The sequence below is a fragment of the Engystomops pustulosus genome, chromosome 1, assembly GCF_040894005.1.
Source record: "Engystomops pustulosus chromosome 1, aEngPut4.maternal, whole genome shotgun sequence".
Classification (NCBI taxonomy): Eukaryota; Metazoa; Chordata; class Amphibia; order Anura; family Leptodactylidae; genus Engystomops; species Engystomops pustulosus.
This window is the reverse complement of record NC_092411.1, coordinates 275722910-275741176: the sequence shown is the minus strand read 5'-3', so window position 1 is coordinate 275741176 and position 18267 is coordinate 275722910. Positions and strand designations below refer to the sequence as shown.

The window sequence follows — 18267 nt, the reverse complement described above, 5'->3', positions numbered from 1 at the left end:
TGTATCTCAATAAAATCACAGCCAAAATGTTTCCATTTTTTTCCCCCCACAATTGGGTATTTTTCTGGTGTAGTAAGACTCCACACCATTGAGGCTTACCAAAAAGTGAATGGGTTCGAATCCCACTTCTGACAGTCTAATTTTTTTCCTACTCTTAGCATGGCACCCGCAGTGTGCACTAGTGAGACCATGTACACTTGTGGGTTATGCACTTGAATGGGACTGAGCTGCAGTTTTTCCACATGATGTATAGATACGACATCACTGCAATGGGGGAGCAGCACCCGCTGGCGCATTGCACTTTTCAAAGACCCAGTTGATGTCATGACAAGTGATCAAGCTATAAATCTCGAAGAACCTTTTCAACCAACCTTACGCTTTCACTAGGAATCATTTAGTCACCTCTTATTGCTCTTGACCCCCCTTTTGTGTACTGGAGCACACTCAGTTCAGCCAAGTGTGCATAGGCGTTGACAAACGGAACAATGGTTTGGACATGCTGAAATTAAGTGTGCCTGATCCTCTCCCAACATATGGATAATAAATGTGTGACCTTTCTTCCGAGTAGGCAGACATGACTGCAAGGAAGACAACAGAGCAGTATCGATGCTGCTGGAAGTATCTTCAAGGACTTTTGCTTATTTGACATCTCTGGGCCGTCTCTGCCCTCTTTCTTCGAGGAATGCCCAATAATCAGGTCAAAGCTGTCGTACCATCGTTTGGATGCATAGCCTGTTCTTAAAGATAACCCGTCATGCAAAATAACCCCCTAAACTAAATATATTTTCATAAACTGCCATTAGAGAGCATTGCCTCTATCCCTTCATTGTCCCTCTACATGCCTGTAAACCTAAGCAATGAGGTCCTAAAGCTGTATGCAAATGACCTGTGAAATGTCCAATGAAGCATTAGCATATTCAAGCTGTCCACTCTATTCATGGGTGGGAGGCACAGCCACACCCCCAGTGCTTGACTGACAGCCTGTATAATGATGTGAGGCTGTATAATGATGTGCTTCCTGGTGCTGGTGGCTACACCCCCTGCAGCCTGTGTGCGTGTGTGTGTGTGTGTTTAGGAGAGATACAGCAGCTCCAGGCAGCCATGTTACAGCAGAACATGTCAGATTTATGTGTAGCTGATGTCTGTGTCTCTCACCTGTATATTAGGAGGATGCAGCATGTCAGCAGATGCAGCACAGACACTAGCAATGCTTTACTATACATTACACACAGACATGAGCAGGGGGAGGAGAGGGGAGGGGTAACAGGGGTGACATCACTGCCTCTGACCATGTGACCAGCCTCATTTACATAATAAAGAATAGATGATTTTATAAGGATTAATGTATGAAATAACTAGATAAAGGCTGGGATGGGATCCTTGTGAGTTGCTCCAACAGGTAGAGGTGACAGGACTAGTGGCAGAGACCTGATGACAGGTGTCCTTTAAGCTTTGTCTCCTTCCACTTAGTGGAGGGAAGTGCAAAAAGTGGCAACATTTAGTATCCAAAAGAAGGACTACCGTGGCTCAAGTTTAAAAAAAAACACATGTTCCGAATGGCTATGAAATGGTTTTAGAGCACACGACGGTGCATGATGCATTGCTCTCCTGTGGGGCTTTGTAGCCACTAAAAGTGCCTAAGGATAGCCTTCGAGCAACGGAAGAAGACCTCTTGGTCTAATGAATTCTGATTTTATCTACATAATGGAGATTAGAGCGTTTACCAGGAAGAAGTCAGGGAAGGCAAAACATAGGTCCTAGCAATTCTGATGTTTCTCTTACCTTTACTTTAATGAAGGTCAATGACAGTGGCCACGCGGCAAAATATCTTCAGGAAGGTTCTGGGACTCATGATAAAGACGTGGATGATTTCATCCAAAATTCTCTAGTTTTAAAACTCGATTAATCTTGTGTTCAAAAATACAAATCAGATCTCCCAACTTGCATGATTCAGAGTTGTTTTGTAGATCCTACACATTGGGAAGACAGATGGATGGTCAGTGTACACGTAGTCTAATGAACATACAGTGCCGAGCCATTTAAAGGGAGCCTGTTATCAGAAATTCACCTAACCAACCACTAGCAGTATGTTGTCACCAGTATGAACACCCTCCAGATCATGACCCAGTGTGGTCTGAACTCAAGCTTTCCCTTCCTTAGAAAGCCCTCTTCACTGGAATTAATGGTGCTGCATAATTAATATTCAAATGGGTCATTAAAATAGAAGCTAATATGCAATAAGTTGTTTAAACTTTTGCTCCCCTTAGCAGAAAAATGTTGTTGGACATACGCTATAATGAAGAATTAAAACGCTGCTGGCCTTTTATTCAGTCCTGTAACTTTGTCCCTTTGGTGGAGACACAGGACAGAAGATGGCCACATGTCCTGCACCTCCCTGCCCGGTCATGTGATCATCAGTATGTTTGGCTGTAGTTGGTTGGTTGCAGTACAGCCAGTATGGCCGGTGTTGTGGTGAAACGTCATCTCACAATAGTAACAGAGCAGGACAGTCTGTTACATCACTAGGAGCAGAGCATAAGAGGAAGGAGCTGTTACTGAGAACTGAGGGATCATGGGAGATGTAGTATCCTGAGGTGGCCATCTTAGAGATATTTCTGACTGAAAGCCCATTAAGTTTTGTGGATCTTAAAAGCAACCTATTTTAGCTCCATTTTGTGATTAATGACATTGAGTGTTGTATTATTTTATTTATAGTCAGTAAAATATCGACCTTATGAAGCCCTCCTGACATTGAAATGGATATCAATAGCTTCAAGTTAAAATCTATTAAGTAAATAGTACTTGCAGCACGTTATACGGTTTACCAGATACTTCAAAGACGGTTTGTTCACATGTATCCTAGATAGGATGTTAATGTGGTGGATTTTGTGGTTAGGCCTTCAGCATATCGGTGTAACATCATTGCCTTCTCTGACGCATATAAAACCCTCCCCGAACCATATTGTGTTTATGGGATAACCTTACAATATCTATCCATCTCATTCCATGTTACATCTATGTTTTTAAATTCTGTATATGTGTAATCTTGCCTGAGAATATAATTACAGTGATACACTGCCGACTTTGTGAGTTATCCCACTCGCAAAGATTGGGGGCAGGGGGAGTCTGTAATTTTTCAGCAAGTGTTTGATCACTAACCAACCAGCAAGAATTCTGTCTCTATCAGACCTGTTAGATTATTGGTGGTAGTGTCCTAAACAGGCTGCTTGTTATGTCTAGGGGATGGAGGGATCGTGTTTTACATGTATTTCGGCTTGTTTAGTGGTAAAATAATAACTTTGTAAAAGTGCCGGAGGCGCTAAGACTGACCGCGCCCGAGTGCATCTCAGCTTCCCCGGATATTAATTAATTCACACCCCCGCTGCAAGCCTCCTGCTGTCGGCTGCAGGACTAGGAGAGAGCATATGCCCCGCTTTCTCCACGCCTCGGCTGTCGTCACGGCCGGATCCTAGTTACCTGGGCAGCGACAGGAGGAGGCTTGCAGCGGGGAAGCCGAAAGGCGCTCGTGCGCCGTCAGACTGAGCGACTCTGGCACTTTTACAAAGTTATTATTTCGGCAATAAAGAAGCCAAAATATATGTAAACATGGTCTCCCCATCCCCTAGACGTAACAATCAGCCTATTTAGGACACTCCACCACCAGTAATCCTATTTGGTAGGTGTCCTTTAAAGCAACCCGAGAATAGTCTATGCTATGATGAATTTAAAAATTCCTTTGTCAGCATTCTGAATTATTTCAATACATTATAAAACTTTATTTCACATTACCTGGCCCAGCAGGGTTTGTAGAGTTCTGAGGGAGAGGGCAGCCGTAGCTTGTTTGTGCCTCTACTTTTCCTCTACTCCACACCATCCCCCCCCCCCCCCATGTCCCCTGCTTGCTCAATGCACATGACTGACGAAACTGAGATACAGCCACACAGACTTCCCCCACCTATCCCTGATGGACTCCCCACAGACTGCTGGCAGGGAGCCAGGTAATGTGAAATAACATTTTATACAATACTGAAATGATTCTTAAAATGACCATAGCATAAACTATTGGAACCTGTTACCAGCTAAAAATTACATTCCTGGTGACAGGTTCACTTTAAGAAGCTCCTCCTACTGTGAACATATTACAAGTGGCTCCTCTTGCTCTCATTACCTAGATTAATTGCAAGTTTTTGAACTTGTTACCTGTATAATAGACACCTGTCCGGACAGTTAATCAGACTCCAACCTCTCTACCATCGCCAAGACCAAACAGCTGTGTAAGGACACCAGGACATAATGGTAGACCTACACAATGCTGCGATGGGCTACAGGACAACAGGCAAAAAGCTTGTTGAGAAGGCAACAACTGTTTGCATAATTATTAGAAAATGGAAGAAACACAAGATGACTCAATCTGAATATGTCTGGGGCTCCATGCAAGATCTCATGGGGGGTAAGGATGACAAAAGGTCAGGAATCAGCCCAAAACTACACAGGAGGACGTGGTCAATGACCTGAAGTGAGGTCAAAGTTTGCCGTTAACAACACACTACACCATGTGGATGATACAGAGGAGACATCAGAAAAGGATGGGGTCAGCTGAGACCAGAATAGAACTTATTGCTATCAACTCCATGTCCCGTGTTTGGAAGAGGATGTGTAGAGCCTCGCGAACATCATTCCAACTGTGAAGCATGGAGGTGGACACGTTATACTAGAGTGATTGTATTCTGCAAAGGGGGCAGGACAACTTGACTATTGAAGAGGGAATGGATGTGGTCATGTATTGGAAAATTTTGGCCTTCGAGCAGTAAGATCATTGATCGTGGCTGTCTTCTAGCTTGATGATAACACATAACCAGGAGTCAGGACAACTAAGCTCTAACAAGCAAGAAGTATTTCAAGGTCCTGGAGTATCATAGCCAGTCTTCAGACCTAAACCTATTCGAAAATCTTTGAATTGAAAGATCCGGAGAAGATCTGTATGGAGGAGTCAGACAAATTCCGTCTGATCTCTGTAATTGGTTTCTGTAATAAATATCACATCCTGTTTTTCTACTGTATCTGACACTCCATGCAATAAAATGCTAATTAATTATATCATAACCACACAATGTGATTTTCTAAATATTTTTAGATTTTGCCTCTTACAAAAATTACAAGACTTCTCTTTTCTTTGTAGGCGGGAAAACTTGCAAAATTTGCAGTGTATCAAAAAGTTATTTTCCCCGCTGTCTATCAATTTGTATCTTTTTTTTTTTTTTTTTGCAGCGAATCCCGAAAGCTGATGTATGATAACAGAAAAATATAAGTAGAAGGAGGTTTCCTGATTACTAAAAGCATGACTACAGATAGAGCGGGGGAGGTAGGTTCTGGTAATAGGGGGCTCTTCAATGATGGAGGGGGATCCTTATACTGTGAGTTATAACATTTTTTACTGTTAAGTAGAAGGGAGTTGTGATTGGTCTACTACATTATGACAGAACATGCTGTACTTTCTTCAAGGTCAAAAATTCTAAGCAAAAAGCCCCCTACTTAAGGACACCCAACTTACAGACGGACCTCTGGATGTTACTTTAGTTGTCTGTAGTAAAGCTTTATTCATAATCCTTGGTCCGGTGACAGCAAAAATTTTTGAAAATCCAATTGTCACCGAGACATAAAACTTCCTCTTCCTCTCGTAACTCGTAGTAATGCACAAAATGACATCTGAAAAGAAACTACAAAAACAACTAATGAAAAGATTCTTACTTTTTTTTTTTTCCTACAGAAAATATTGCACAATATTTATTCTTCATAATAATATTATATTTTTGGAAATGTCAAAATTTGTAAAAATAATCTTCTTAAATATCTTTGTCATAATAAGAATTATTTTATTATTATATTGTATATGTTTTGTGCCGTTTTATTTCTAAATAGTACAAAAATCCAGGTTTTTTAAAAAAAAAATTGTATCAATATATGCTGCAAAAATATTTGCATACCATATAGGTAAAAAAAAAAAAAATCCTTGTGTAAGCTACAAACCTTGGTCATGATATGAAGCTCGGTGCATACAGGGTCCATCACTTTCCATGTGTTATTGATAATACTGGAATGTTCTTATGTAATAGACGCCATTGACCTCTCAGGGTTTAGGTGTGACTGTAACATCTATAGATAGAAATATCTAAAAATTTTATGATTAAAAAATGAGTGTCACCTTAAAGTATCACTGCTTGTGTGATTTCTAAGGTTCTTCATGTTCTCTACCCGGGGATAGGCATTAATGCGAAATGATAACACCAGATACATTATTATATTTCTTATTTTTATTCTTTTTGGGTTTTTCTTATTCTTCTTGTTAGTATTTCGATAGTAAACGATGAGCATGAAGTAGAAGGACTTATGATGAAAACTTTGAACTCTCCCCTTTGAAGACCGAACTAAATTTAAGACATACAAGGGCGGTTCAATAAGTATCTATGTTAAAAATGAAGACACCATTTAAAAAAAATATATATATATTTTTCAACATAGTCCCCTTTTAGAAAGATACATTTTTTAACCACTCCAAAACATAGGATTTGTCGAACTCTCCAAAATATGCCTCTGTCTTGGCGATGACTTCCTCGTTCGAGCTAAATTTTTTTTTAGAATTCTAGAACTTTTCGTTCAATTCAATCTTAACTTTTGATACCTGCATTAAGCTCTACGACCCCCAAGCAACGCAAACTGTGTCACGTAGATCGACAGATGTTTCCTTCCTTACCTACCACCGTGTCTGGAGATTTCACATGATGAGGTGCATGAGATGACTTGGCCGTAGAAAAACGAACTACAATTTCATTACTTTTTCGAGTGTCAATCAGAAATTAATAAATCAAGGAAATCAATCAAGGATTTATAAAAACCAAAGGGAGAGTAGGGAAGAGCAGATCTGTAGGGGATTTATACCACAATCGTGCAAATACAACATACATGGGGCTCAGATATGGACACGGTCCAGAAATATGGTGAAAACACAACCATCTAAAATCTCAACGGTGAAAAGGGTCAAAATATAAATAAATGAGGTGACAGAATTGGCAACTTAACAGAGTAAAATCTGGTATAGATCACTGCGGGTCTTGCAAAGAAGTTTTATCGTTAAGTCACTACTACACCGTGGTGTGGTTTACCATTTTTTTACCAATTTCTAATTTGTTGACTACAAATGTTCATTTTTAGATCGCAATAAGTATCGATATGAAAATCATAGATTTCTATTATGTAGGTACATAGGATGATATCACTACTTATGGGGTTCATTGTCTAGATAGACATTAGATAAATAGGAGAAATATTTATAGTTAATACATTGATAGTAGATAATATAGGGATGAGGTCCATCCATATAATCATGTATATCATCCATAGATAATAGGGATAAAAGTCACTAAAATAAAACCAAAAACCACACATCAGACTAAAGTAAATCTGCCCCATTAGATGATAGAAATATATGAGATAGTTGGATAAATATAGATGGATGCGCTATAGATAGATATGAGATAGATATAAATAAATAGATATGGTAGATATTAGATAGGTTGATGTATCAATGTGAGATAGATAGATAGATAGATAGATAGATATGAGATAGATAGATAGATATGAGATAGATAGATAGATAGATATGAGATAGATAGATAGATAGATAGATAGATAGATAGATATGAGATAGATAGATAGGAGATAGATATGAGATAGATATGAGATAGATAGATAGATAGATAGATAGATATGAGATAGATAGATAGATAGATAGGAGATAGATATGAGATAGATATGAGATAGATAGATAGATAGATAGATAGATAGATAGATAGATAGATAGGAGATAGATAGATAGATAGATATGAGATAGAGAGATAGATAGATAGATAGATAGGAGATAGATAGATAGATAGATAGATAGGAGATAGATAGATAGATAGATAGGAGATAGATAGATAGATAGGAGATTGATATGAGATAGATAGATATGAGATAGATATGAGATAGATAGATAGATAGATAGATATGAGATAGATAGATATGAGATAGATAGATAGATAGATAGGAGATAGATAGATAGGAGATAGATATGAGATAGATATGAGATAGATATGAGATAGAGAGATAGATAGATAGATATGAGATAGATAGATAGATAGATATGAGATAGATAGATATGAGATAGATAGATAGATAGATAGATAGATAGGAGATTGATATGAGATAGATAGATATGAGATAGATATGAGATAGATAGATAGATAGATAGATAGATAGATAGATAGATAGATAGATATGAGATATTTGTAGGAAAGAGGCAGCACTCCGAAGTACGTGGAAAAGGGTGAAGCGTTTATTCCATGTGCAACGTTTCGGCGTTGTGGCACGCCTTTTTCAAGCATAAAGTGCAATGTGCATGTCCAAACATTTAAGGACCAAGCAGGTAGCTGATTGGTCAAGGTACATAGTGACAATAAATATGATACACAATAAAAATCAATACATATTTAAAAAAGATACATTGGGTATTGATATAAGCAATAAATGTAACAGTGATATCATTTTTTGTGCAAACAAATATCTTGACGGACCCCAGCCAAGGGTCCTACGGCTGCTGCACCCTCGCCTACCTGTGCTGCTTCAGACTCTCCTTCTTGTAGATATGAGATAGATAGATATGAGATAGATATGAGATAGATAGATAGATAGATAGATATGAGATAGATAGATATGAGATAGATAGATACGAGATAGATAGATATGAGATAGATAGATAGATAGATAGATAGGCTTGAAAAAGGTGATAAACACCGAAACGTCGCCGGTTTGTGAATAAACCCTTCCAATTTTTCACTTTGACCTGGGAGTGCTGCCTCAATTTTTTGGATATTGTGTATGTACAAGTCTTTTACCAGGACTGGTGAGTCTCTGCACCCCCCCCTCTCTATAGGGGTCCCCACATTGGACACTGTGCTGCTTTGGACTTTCTTTTTCTAGATAGATAGATAGATAGATAGATAGATAGATATGAGATAGATAGATATGAGATAGATAGATAGATAGATAGATAGATATGTGATAGATAGATATGAGATAGATAGATACGAGATAGATAGATATGAGATTGATAGATACGAGATAGATAGATAGATAGATAGATATGAGATAGATATGAGATAGATAGATAGATATGTGATAGATAGATATGAGATAGATAGATAGATAGATAGATATGAGATAGATAGTTACGAGAAAGATATACAAATACAATATGAATAGATATTATATAGAGTTAGACAGTTATGACATATAGCCATATATATGATAGAAATGAGATAAGATTTATAGATGAATGGGGGTAAATAGTGATAGTAGATTGGTTACGTTGTTTCCATGTTAGCATGTTCTCCTTATTCCTGCTCTGCTATTGGGTTAATTTTCCACCCTTAAATGTCCTGACGGGTCAACAATATATACTTCTAGCACTGAGCAACACCGATAGTGCCTAAACGGACAACTTGTCATCCCAACATTGTCATCTCTCGCAGCCGGACCCAAGTTTAAAAAAAAAAAGTGTACACCCCTCGAAGGGTCTTATATGACTAAAACTATGTTATATCCAGTGGAGGGAGTGACATGTATGCCAACTATTGAATAGGTGGTTTAGGTCTTTAAGAGGTTAAAGCCTTTGGTTTAATATTTACCACAGGCTTCCACCTAAAACATGAAGGATCCATTTAGTAGAGTGAAATGTCATAAAATATGTGCCCATAAAATATGGTGCCCAGAGACTTAGTAAGATGGAACCATTTATGGATATTTTCCAACGTCCATATACAGGACCCTCAATGGCCACCATTTACTAGAGCCCTACAGGATGTCTTGGTGACCCTCAATGGCCACCATTTACTAGAGCCCTACAGGATGTCTTGGTGACCCTCAATGGCCACCATTTACTAGAGCCCTACAGGATGTCTTGGTGACCCTCAATGGCCACCATTTACTAGAGCCCTGCAGGATGTCTTGGTGACCCTCAATGGCCACCATTTACTAGAGCCCTACAGGATGTCTTGGTGACCCTCAATGGCCACCATTTACTAGAGCCCTACAGGATGTCTTGGTGGCCCTCAATGGCCACCATTTACTAGAGCCCTACAGGATGTCTTGGTGACTTGCTGACTTGTTGAGGTTTCTAGTAAGAAGATACTATCCAGTGATTGGCTGCTAGCTGCTACACGTGTGACTGGCGGAGGATGTTGTACTTGGTTTACATAGCATCAGCTGCAGGCATCTTACAACCAAGTCTTCTGCAAACATGAAGCATCTTGGACTGTGGAGATCCCGCATCATTCATTGCTTCTCTCTCATAAGTTTCTATGTCACAGGTAAGCAGGTGACGGGGTGGGGGAGATAAGATGATAAGAAATCTAGGACGTAAGTGGCAGACACGTGCGATATAATGTATTCTACTGAGTCATGTCAACTTGGTCTACATACAGTGTGATATCCCAGACGTTCAAGTTATGTTGTTATACCAGGTGTATCTGGCCAAGGAGTAGATCATAAAAAGTTGTGGTGGTGGACCTCTCCGATGGTCTAGAAGCCTGTTTTTTGGCCTTGCTTATACAAACTGTTTCCCATTCAACCTATACAGGAATTTGTATATAGTTTCCATATGATAAGCTCCGTGATTGTAGCTTGAATAGAACTCGTTTTGGCCAGATCCATCTCGACCCATGGTCAATGTGTGCTCCATGAGGTCTATACTATAATCACCAACCAAAAGATCGAAAAAGTCTTCAAGTCATCTCATTATAGACAAACCATTGTACCTCTCACTTCTTCAAGACAAGCATTTTATATACAGGCGGTCCCCTACTTAAGAACACCCGACTAACAGACGACCCCTAGTTACAAACGGACCTCTGGATTTTGGTAATTTACTGTACTTTGGCCTTAGGCTACAATAATCAGCTGTAACAGTTATCACAGGTGTCTGTAATTAGGATTTATTGTTAATCCTGGTTCTTATGAGAATCCAACATTTTTAAAATCCAATAGTCATAGAGACCCAAAAAATTTTGCCTGGAGCTACAATTATAAAATATATACGGTTCCGACTTACATACAAATTCAACTTAAAAACAAACCTACAGAACCGATCTTGTACGTTACCCGAGGACTGCCTGTATATATGTATGTTGGATATTTTGTATTCTGTCTACATTCACAATCTTCTCTGAAACAACCAACCTTCTTAATCTCTGGTGGTTATACTCCGACACATATTTATAAAAAATTTTGACCCCAAATTTTGCTTTCGATACCTGGCAGTATGAGGCCTTTGTCCTGTGATCAGGCCGATGATCATTTTAATGCATTCATCCGTGGGGTAATGAATCCAAATTCTACAAATGTAGATGAACATTCTAGAAAATTTTAAACTCATAGATACACGGCAAATATTTACGATACGATCTCCTAATTAAAAACACTTCGAGACCTTTCCTAGTCTATCAGAGAAGTCTGTACTCAAAACATAAAGATCGTCTATTTGCTTAGCTTGGTTATAAGAGAATTTAATGGAACCTAACTTTTTTTTTTTTTATTAAAAAAGTGATAAATTTGTCCATATTACAGAAAGACATTAACCTAGAAATTTTTGTAAATTATACAAAGTTATAAAATTATCTTTATAGTTTTTATGTTATGTAGTAAAAAAATACAGGACTGTAAAAATTACATCGGAACCTGGTCCAGAATTGAGAAACAGATTCCCAAAATTTTTTTTTTTTAAAAAACTGTTAACTTGTTTAGAGAAAATGCTGCTAAAATGAAACAGAAATTGAACTGTCTCTACGTGATGGAGTATTGATCTGCAAGGAGGGATATGGTTTGTGCTTTAGATTTTGGTAGCAGTCGGGATCCTTAATAAAAATATTTATATTAATTTTTATTTTTTTCAAGTAAAAAACATTGTACAGCATATAATAACAAAGTAGTCTATAACCTCCCACACTAGGCCACCATAACAAAATTGGACAACTCTCGTTCTGAGAGTGTAAAACAAAACCCCTCTTCAAGACAAGTGGTGGCATCTTATAGGCAGGTCTAAAATATCTGAATGTTAAAAAAAAATTAAAAAATTTGCAACAAATATTTGAGATGATTATGTAGCTGATTATTAGATATTCTACATGTTTTATACCTGAAAATTGAAATTTCCTCTATGTGTTTTGTGCCAATTACTAATAATAGACTAAAAAAAAAAAAAATAGTACACCCGTGGTAATATCTGTAGAGATAAGATAAAAATAATCCCAAAAAAATTATTGAAAAGATTCTCATGGGACGTCCTCATTTCGGTAGCACATATACTAAAAATTCTTAAATGATGCTGATTTGGTATTATGGGAAATTTTGAGACAAAAATGCACACAAATTCATTTTTTTTTTCCGTTAAGCCCAAATAATCATTGCCAACCCTGATTGGATGGGAAACATCCATATATGTTTGGCTTATTATAGATCTCAATATGGTATGACCATGTGATTAGGGGGAACCAAAAGCCCCTAGATAAAGATGTCGTTTTTTTTAATAATAGTTTATATATAGTATATATTTTTTATAATAGTTTTTTTTTTTTTAATTTTAGATTTCTGTTAACTTCTTTACATCAAATTTGTTACATAAACATTCCAGAAGAATTTTGACAATTTTTCAGGGAGAATTTTTGGGGCAATAGTAAGCACATGTACCATCCACGATGGCGAAACTACAGGCAAAACTGCTACTTCTACATAGGGCAACGTAGGTAGAAATCACTACTAAAATTGGCTGCAAGTGGAACAATTTTTCATTGGGAACATTTTCAGATGATGTAAAATGTTTGCTCTCAATGTCCAGGAAAAACAACATTATTGGACCATTTAAGGCTTCAGTTTGCATAAAGTACCGTATATACTTGAGTATAAGCCGACCCAAGTATAAGCCAAGGCCTCTAATTTTACCACAAAAACCTGGTAAAACCTATATTTTTTTTTGCTCAAGTATAAGCTGAGTTTGGGTTTTCAGCACATTTTTTTGTGCTGAAAAACTAGGCTTATACTCGAGTATATATGGTAATTCATGCCCGTGGCCGTCCCAATGGACCCTTGCATGCTCACGCTCAATCTGGGATATTTTTATTGCATGTCCTATTATTATCTAGGTATTCTTCCATTGTCTTCTTCCATTGAAGCATCGCTGGGTATGAAGTATTCAGTGGCAATAGATGAAGTGCGTATGGGGAAAAGTTGCGGTGAGGGACAGGCTATATGCATATGGCTCTGATTTGTGCCTGAGATGTTAATAATATGTCGACGAAGGGGAGAAAAACATTGGGTCAATAAGGCGCCATAGTCTCCGAACACATTCGTGCTTCTATATTTTGGGAGGGAGGTTGGTCATTGGTAGACCTTTGTACTTATTGCCCAAAAGGAAGTAGATTCAATATGGACTCTCAATATGTCACTTTTAACATAATTTATGGTTTTCCAAAAAATGCAGCAAAAGTATTCCTGAACACTTTCAACTCATGAAAACTAGAAATTCACGTGTAAGGGGCAGCAACAGCCTTATGGTACCATATGGGGCATTCAGTCTACCCTAATGGAGAGATTGGGCTAATTTACTAAGGGTCGCGGATCGCACTTTCGTTTGGACTGTTCACGGTTTTCAAGATTTGCGCAGCTTTGACGGGTATTTAACAGGGTTTTGTGCTGGGATTGTGTCGCACGCGATCGGGGGACGGGCCGTCAGACGATCCGACTGATTCGGACTGAGCGCGGGATTTAACTTTCAAATTGTGATGGAAGACAATGCACTTACATGCACCGGGAAGAAGATGGTGAACTCCAAGACCTGAGCGGGGAAGCGACACATGCAGGATATCGGGCGCACGATCTTAGTGAATTGCAGCACAGGGCATTATCGTCGGACAATGCACTTTCAGGAACTCCGAGGGACCGGGTAAGTAAATGTGCCCCACTGTGTCTGCCACTTAGTTTTAAAAAATGGCAAAAATGTTAGGAATATGTATATGACAGATCCATAATATGGTAATATACATAAGTTAGAATAAGGGATGGGAGTTTATGTGTGTAATGTGATTAAGTGAAAGCAGAGCAAGTGCTCCTTGTGTTCAGAGATAAACATAGATAAACATCAAGATAAGCATCAATGTGGGTCAGAAATGACTTTGTGTTAAAGCAAAAAACGAAAACTGTAATAAACCCAGAATCGCAAAGGAACAGCTGTGAAGAAATGTAGGATAACACCACGGCAAAATCCATCTGTTTGGGTTATAATAGGTCGGTAAATATGACTAGGAAATTCTGTTCCATGGTTTGAGGAATTTGAAATATTCCGTTTTATAAGTATCTCACATAAGTGAGATATGTATGGTGCTAGGGTGATCATACATTAGGATGGCCGTATTTATTTCGACTGAACCCACTGATATATGAATGAGGCCGCTGACCATCTTATGTGTAGGTGGTCTTCTGACTCTCTCTATAAGGGTGAACAGGATCGGGCTGTGCCTGAAAATCTCAAAAGAGATAGAACTGGAAGTATCTGACAGCAAGAATCTCTCTATATGCATTCCGAGGACATGCATGCTCAACCAAATGGGAAAGTAATGTATATAGGTGGTGTAGATTTGTGTGTAGAGAGCTGTACCTGTAAGGGCAAAAAACCCCAAAAACTTGGAAATACGACTGGCTACTTTTTGTAGCTTTCAATCAACTGAAACCAGTATTTCCAGAATATCTCCACTTTCATGTTTGTATCAGAATAAGGATAACGATGAAGCTCCAAAATACGGTAATTTGTTTTGCAATTCATAATAAATCTATTCCTGTTGTACTTTGGTCAGACGTACAGTTTGGAAAAATTATGGAAGGATGAGTTAATTCTTTAAAAAAAAAATTATTATAGAATTATAGAAAATTCCAACTCCTCTGATCCATGTTTCTTCAATGCCTGATTGGAAGACTTGGTCATAATTTATGTCATAAATTGGTCATAATTTATGATGCAATATGGACTTCTGTAAAACTGGCCATACATGTTACATTTGTATCATCATAAATCATAAAAAACCCAATAAAACATCACTCAACATAAACAGACCCAAAGCTTAGCCTTGGCTAGTATTTAGGGGCGTTAATTGCTGCATTGGCCGTTCCGGACGGGAAGGGAGGAACAAGCCCGAATGGTGGACTAGAACCTACACTTTGGATCTGCTCATCTCTAAACGTCACCCCATAGTATACAATATAAAATATACAGAAGTATCATAACATACAATGTCAGACTGGGCTTCCTTGGTTTCACCAGATAACCAGAAGGTCAACCCTTCATACACCCCTGACAAATAAAGCCAAAGTAGCCTTCATATTGGTTTGTCTTACGAGTGATCATTGGGGCTCAGTGTGGGATTATAGTCAGGGCCCATCGGAGGATCCTCTGGGATTCCGGTTGGCCAGTCTGATTACACAGAAGAATAGGATCCGTTGTGATCCGTTACTAGATCCCTTTTTTAGGCTTTAACGTTAAGCACAAACTACCATATATACTCCAGTATGAGCCTAGTTTTTCAGCACAAAAAATGTGCTGAAAACCCAAACTCAGCTTATACTCGAGTAAAAAAATATCCCAATGTCAAGGAAAATTGCTTCATGAGTTGTAAACTAAAGTTATAGGAGAGAATACCTTCAGATTTATAGTGCTGCCATAATATTTTTCATAATTTTTTCCAGGCCCATCTCTTTATCCATAGCAATACTCCCTAAAGACTTCTTATGTTCTCTCTGTGCTTGTGTGGGTTTCCTCCGGGTCCTCCGGTTTCCTCCCACACTCCAAAACATACTGGTAGGTTGATAAGATTGTGATCCCCATAAATACAAAGAGGCAGACCAGCAAACTTCCCCCGAGTGCAGTAATAAAACATAAAAGTTTTATTTCATATTCATCCTTAAAATAGCAGCAGACCAACAGAGGAAAATGAAGCTGCGTTTCGAGTCAATACCGATTGTTATTCACTTTTATATTCGGTCCACAGTAGTGGGAGGAGGGGGAGGGTCTGAGAAGAGCCGCCAATAGTCCAAATTTAGTTTTTGCCCCTCGTAACGAAACAGCTAGCTACACCTCCACCTTCAATGTCTTATGGAAGATGAAATCATAAGATGGATCTAGCAAGTATCTTTGCAAGTAAGGTCTCTACCTGTACATATACGGCATCTTAAATTGCATGTGGTTAGGTGCCCGACTTTGCTCTGTTGTGAACTCTTAGCACCTAGGATCAGAATAACACTGATCTTGGTTGTTTAACCCCTTAGATGCCACAATCAATAATGTTCATGGCATCTAAGGGGTTACAGAAAGAAGGGTTCAAATGTGACTGTGGAGTGCTGATGCGTAATATAGCAGGGACCTACAGATTGAGCGCAGATCTTCTTACAGGTCATGTCAGAGGCAGAGCCTAAGGCCGTGTGTGGTAGGTACATGCAAACCGACCCAAGTGCTCATCGGAATTCACAGACCGGACACAGTGTTGGGAATGGGAATCCTTGCATCATAGTGAAATATGATGCAAGTAGTACCTGCCTGGTGGCCGACCAGCAGTGGCAAACTCTGACAGTAACTCAAAGTTGGCTCTGCTATTTTGCATGGAAGCAGCGGCTCCTTTCATCAATATATCACTATGATGCAAGGAGTCCTGTCCCTGAAACTATGGGATTCTATGGATTCTGACTGAGCAGGTTAGCCTAGCAGAACACTTGTCAGCATACAGCAAATAGTATAACGTATAAGGCAAGTGATCAAATGATTATATGTCCAAAAAATGGAATAAAAAAAGAACAAACAAAAACCTCTAAAATATGAAAAGCTTCCCCAATTATTATTACATTTAAATAAATTAAAAATGCAGGTTTAACCACAGATCCATTCATCTGGAAAAAAAAATAGTTATTTTTATTGTACAAAAGTTTTTTAGTGTGAAAATATTATAATAAAATGTTTTTTTTTTTAACCAGTGACTGACAACAACTGACTCCCCCCCCCACCCACCCACCCAAACTGAATCAGGGTAGGTAAAAGTGGACTAATAAGATATAGGTATCACAAAATGGAACCATTCCATTCAGCACTTGTCCTGCAAAAAACAAGTCCTCATACTGCCATATTGACAGAAAAGCTAAAAAGTTCTATATCTTGTTAAGCAATGCTTGGCTATTAAGAGATTAGAGAGAGAGTGCGTGGGGCGCTACGGCTTCTCTTTACTCCTCCGAAATTTTTTGGGGTCAAAAATTATACTAATAATTATAATATTAACAAATTAAAAGAAAAAACATTTAGACAGATTTTCTAAGCATCCATATATTAACCTCCCGGCACACGTGATGTTTGGTCTCAGCCTGAATAATAATGGAACACCCCCCCCCCCCACCTCCATATAAACCGGGGTGTATTACGGTCTGGGTATAGAATTCCAGCACTCTTCCAATGACAAACGCGTTTCGCCTGTTGCCTTATTCTTAATCGTAAACAGGTGTTTTTACAGCCATCAATAGGGCATTCCCCGAAACGCATTGATCCTGTAAGTTTCTATCCGGTGTGTTTTTTGAAGTATCAATAAAGAAGAAGGTTTTTATCACCTCCTCGGACCAGGGCTGGAGTTCTAGTCCTTTCTCACGTCTACCCGTTGCCTTGGGTTTGTCCGTGCACCAATGCAGAGTTGGTCACTAGAAGGCGGTGACCGGGTGTGCAAGTATTAGACTCCTTTTAGGGTGTTTTACCTTCTAACCAAAAAGTAGGAGTTGTAGAAAATATGTAAAATAATAAAATAAAGGTAATATATATACAGGCAGTGCCCGGGTTACATACAAGATAGGTTCCATAGGTTTGTTCTTAAGTTGAATTTTGACTGTATATTTTATAATTGTCGCACCAGACAAAAAATTGGAGTGACAATTGAAGTTTCAAGCTTTTTTTGCCGTATTTTGACCAAAGATTATCAATAAAGCTTCATTACAGACACTTTACAGCTGAACATTGTAACATCCAGAGAGCTTCACCAGAGGTCATAGTGGGTAGAGGGGTCCATTTGTAACTAGGGGTCGTCTGTAAGTCGGGTGTCCTTAAGTAGGGGACTGCCTGGATAGTAAAGCTTTCTGAGAGCTTCACCAGAGGTCACAGTGGGC

General features: G+C 38.6%; 1 protein-coding gene across 1 annotated transcript in view; it reads left to right on the top strand.

The window, feature by feature from the left end:
• Positions 1-10330: 10330 nt before the first annotated feature.
• Positions 10331-18267, top strand: part of CD8B (CD8 subunit beta) — a 23579-nt gene continuing 15642 nt past the window's right edge. The window contains exon 1 of the mRNA XM_072132633.1: positions 10331-10403. Coding sequence (XP_071988734.1) covers positions 10334-10403 — 70 coding nt within the window. The 5' untranslated portion in view covers positions 10331-10333. The remainder of the gene's footprint in view (positions 10404-18267) is intronic.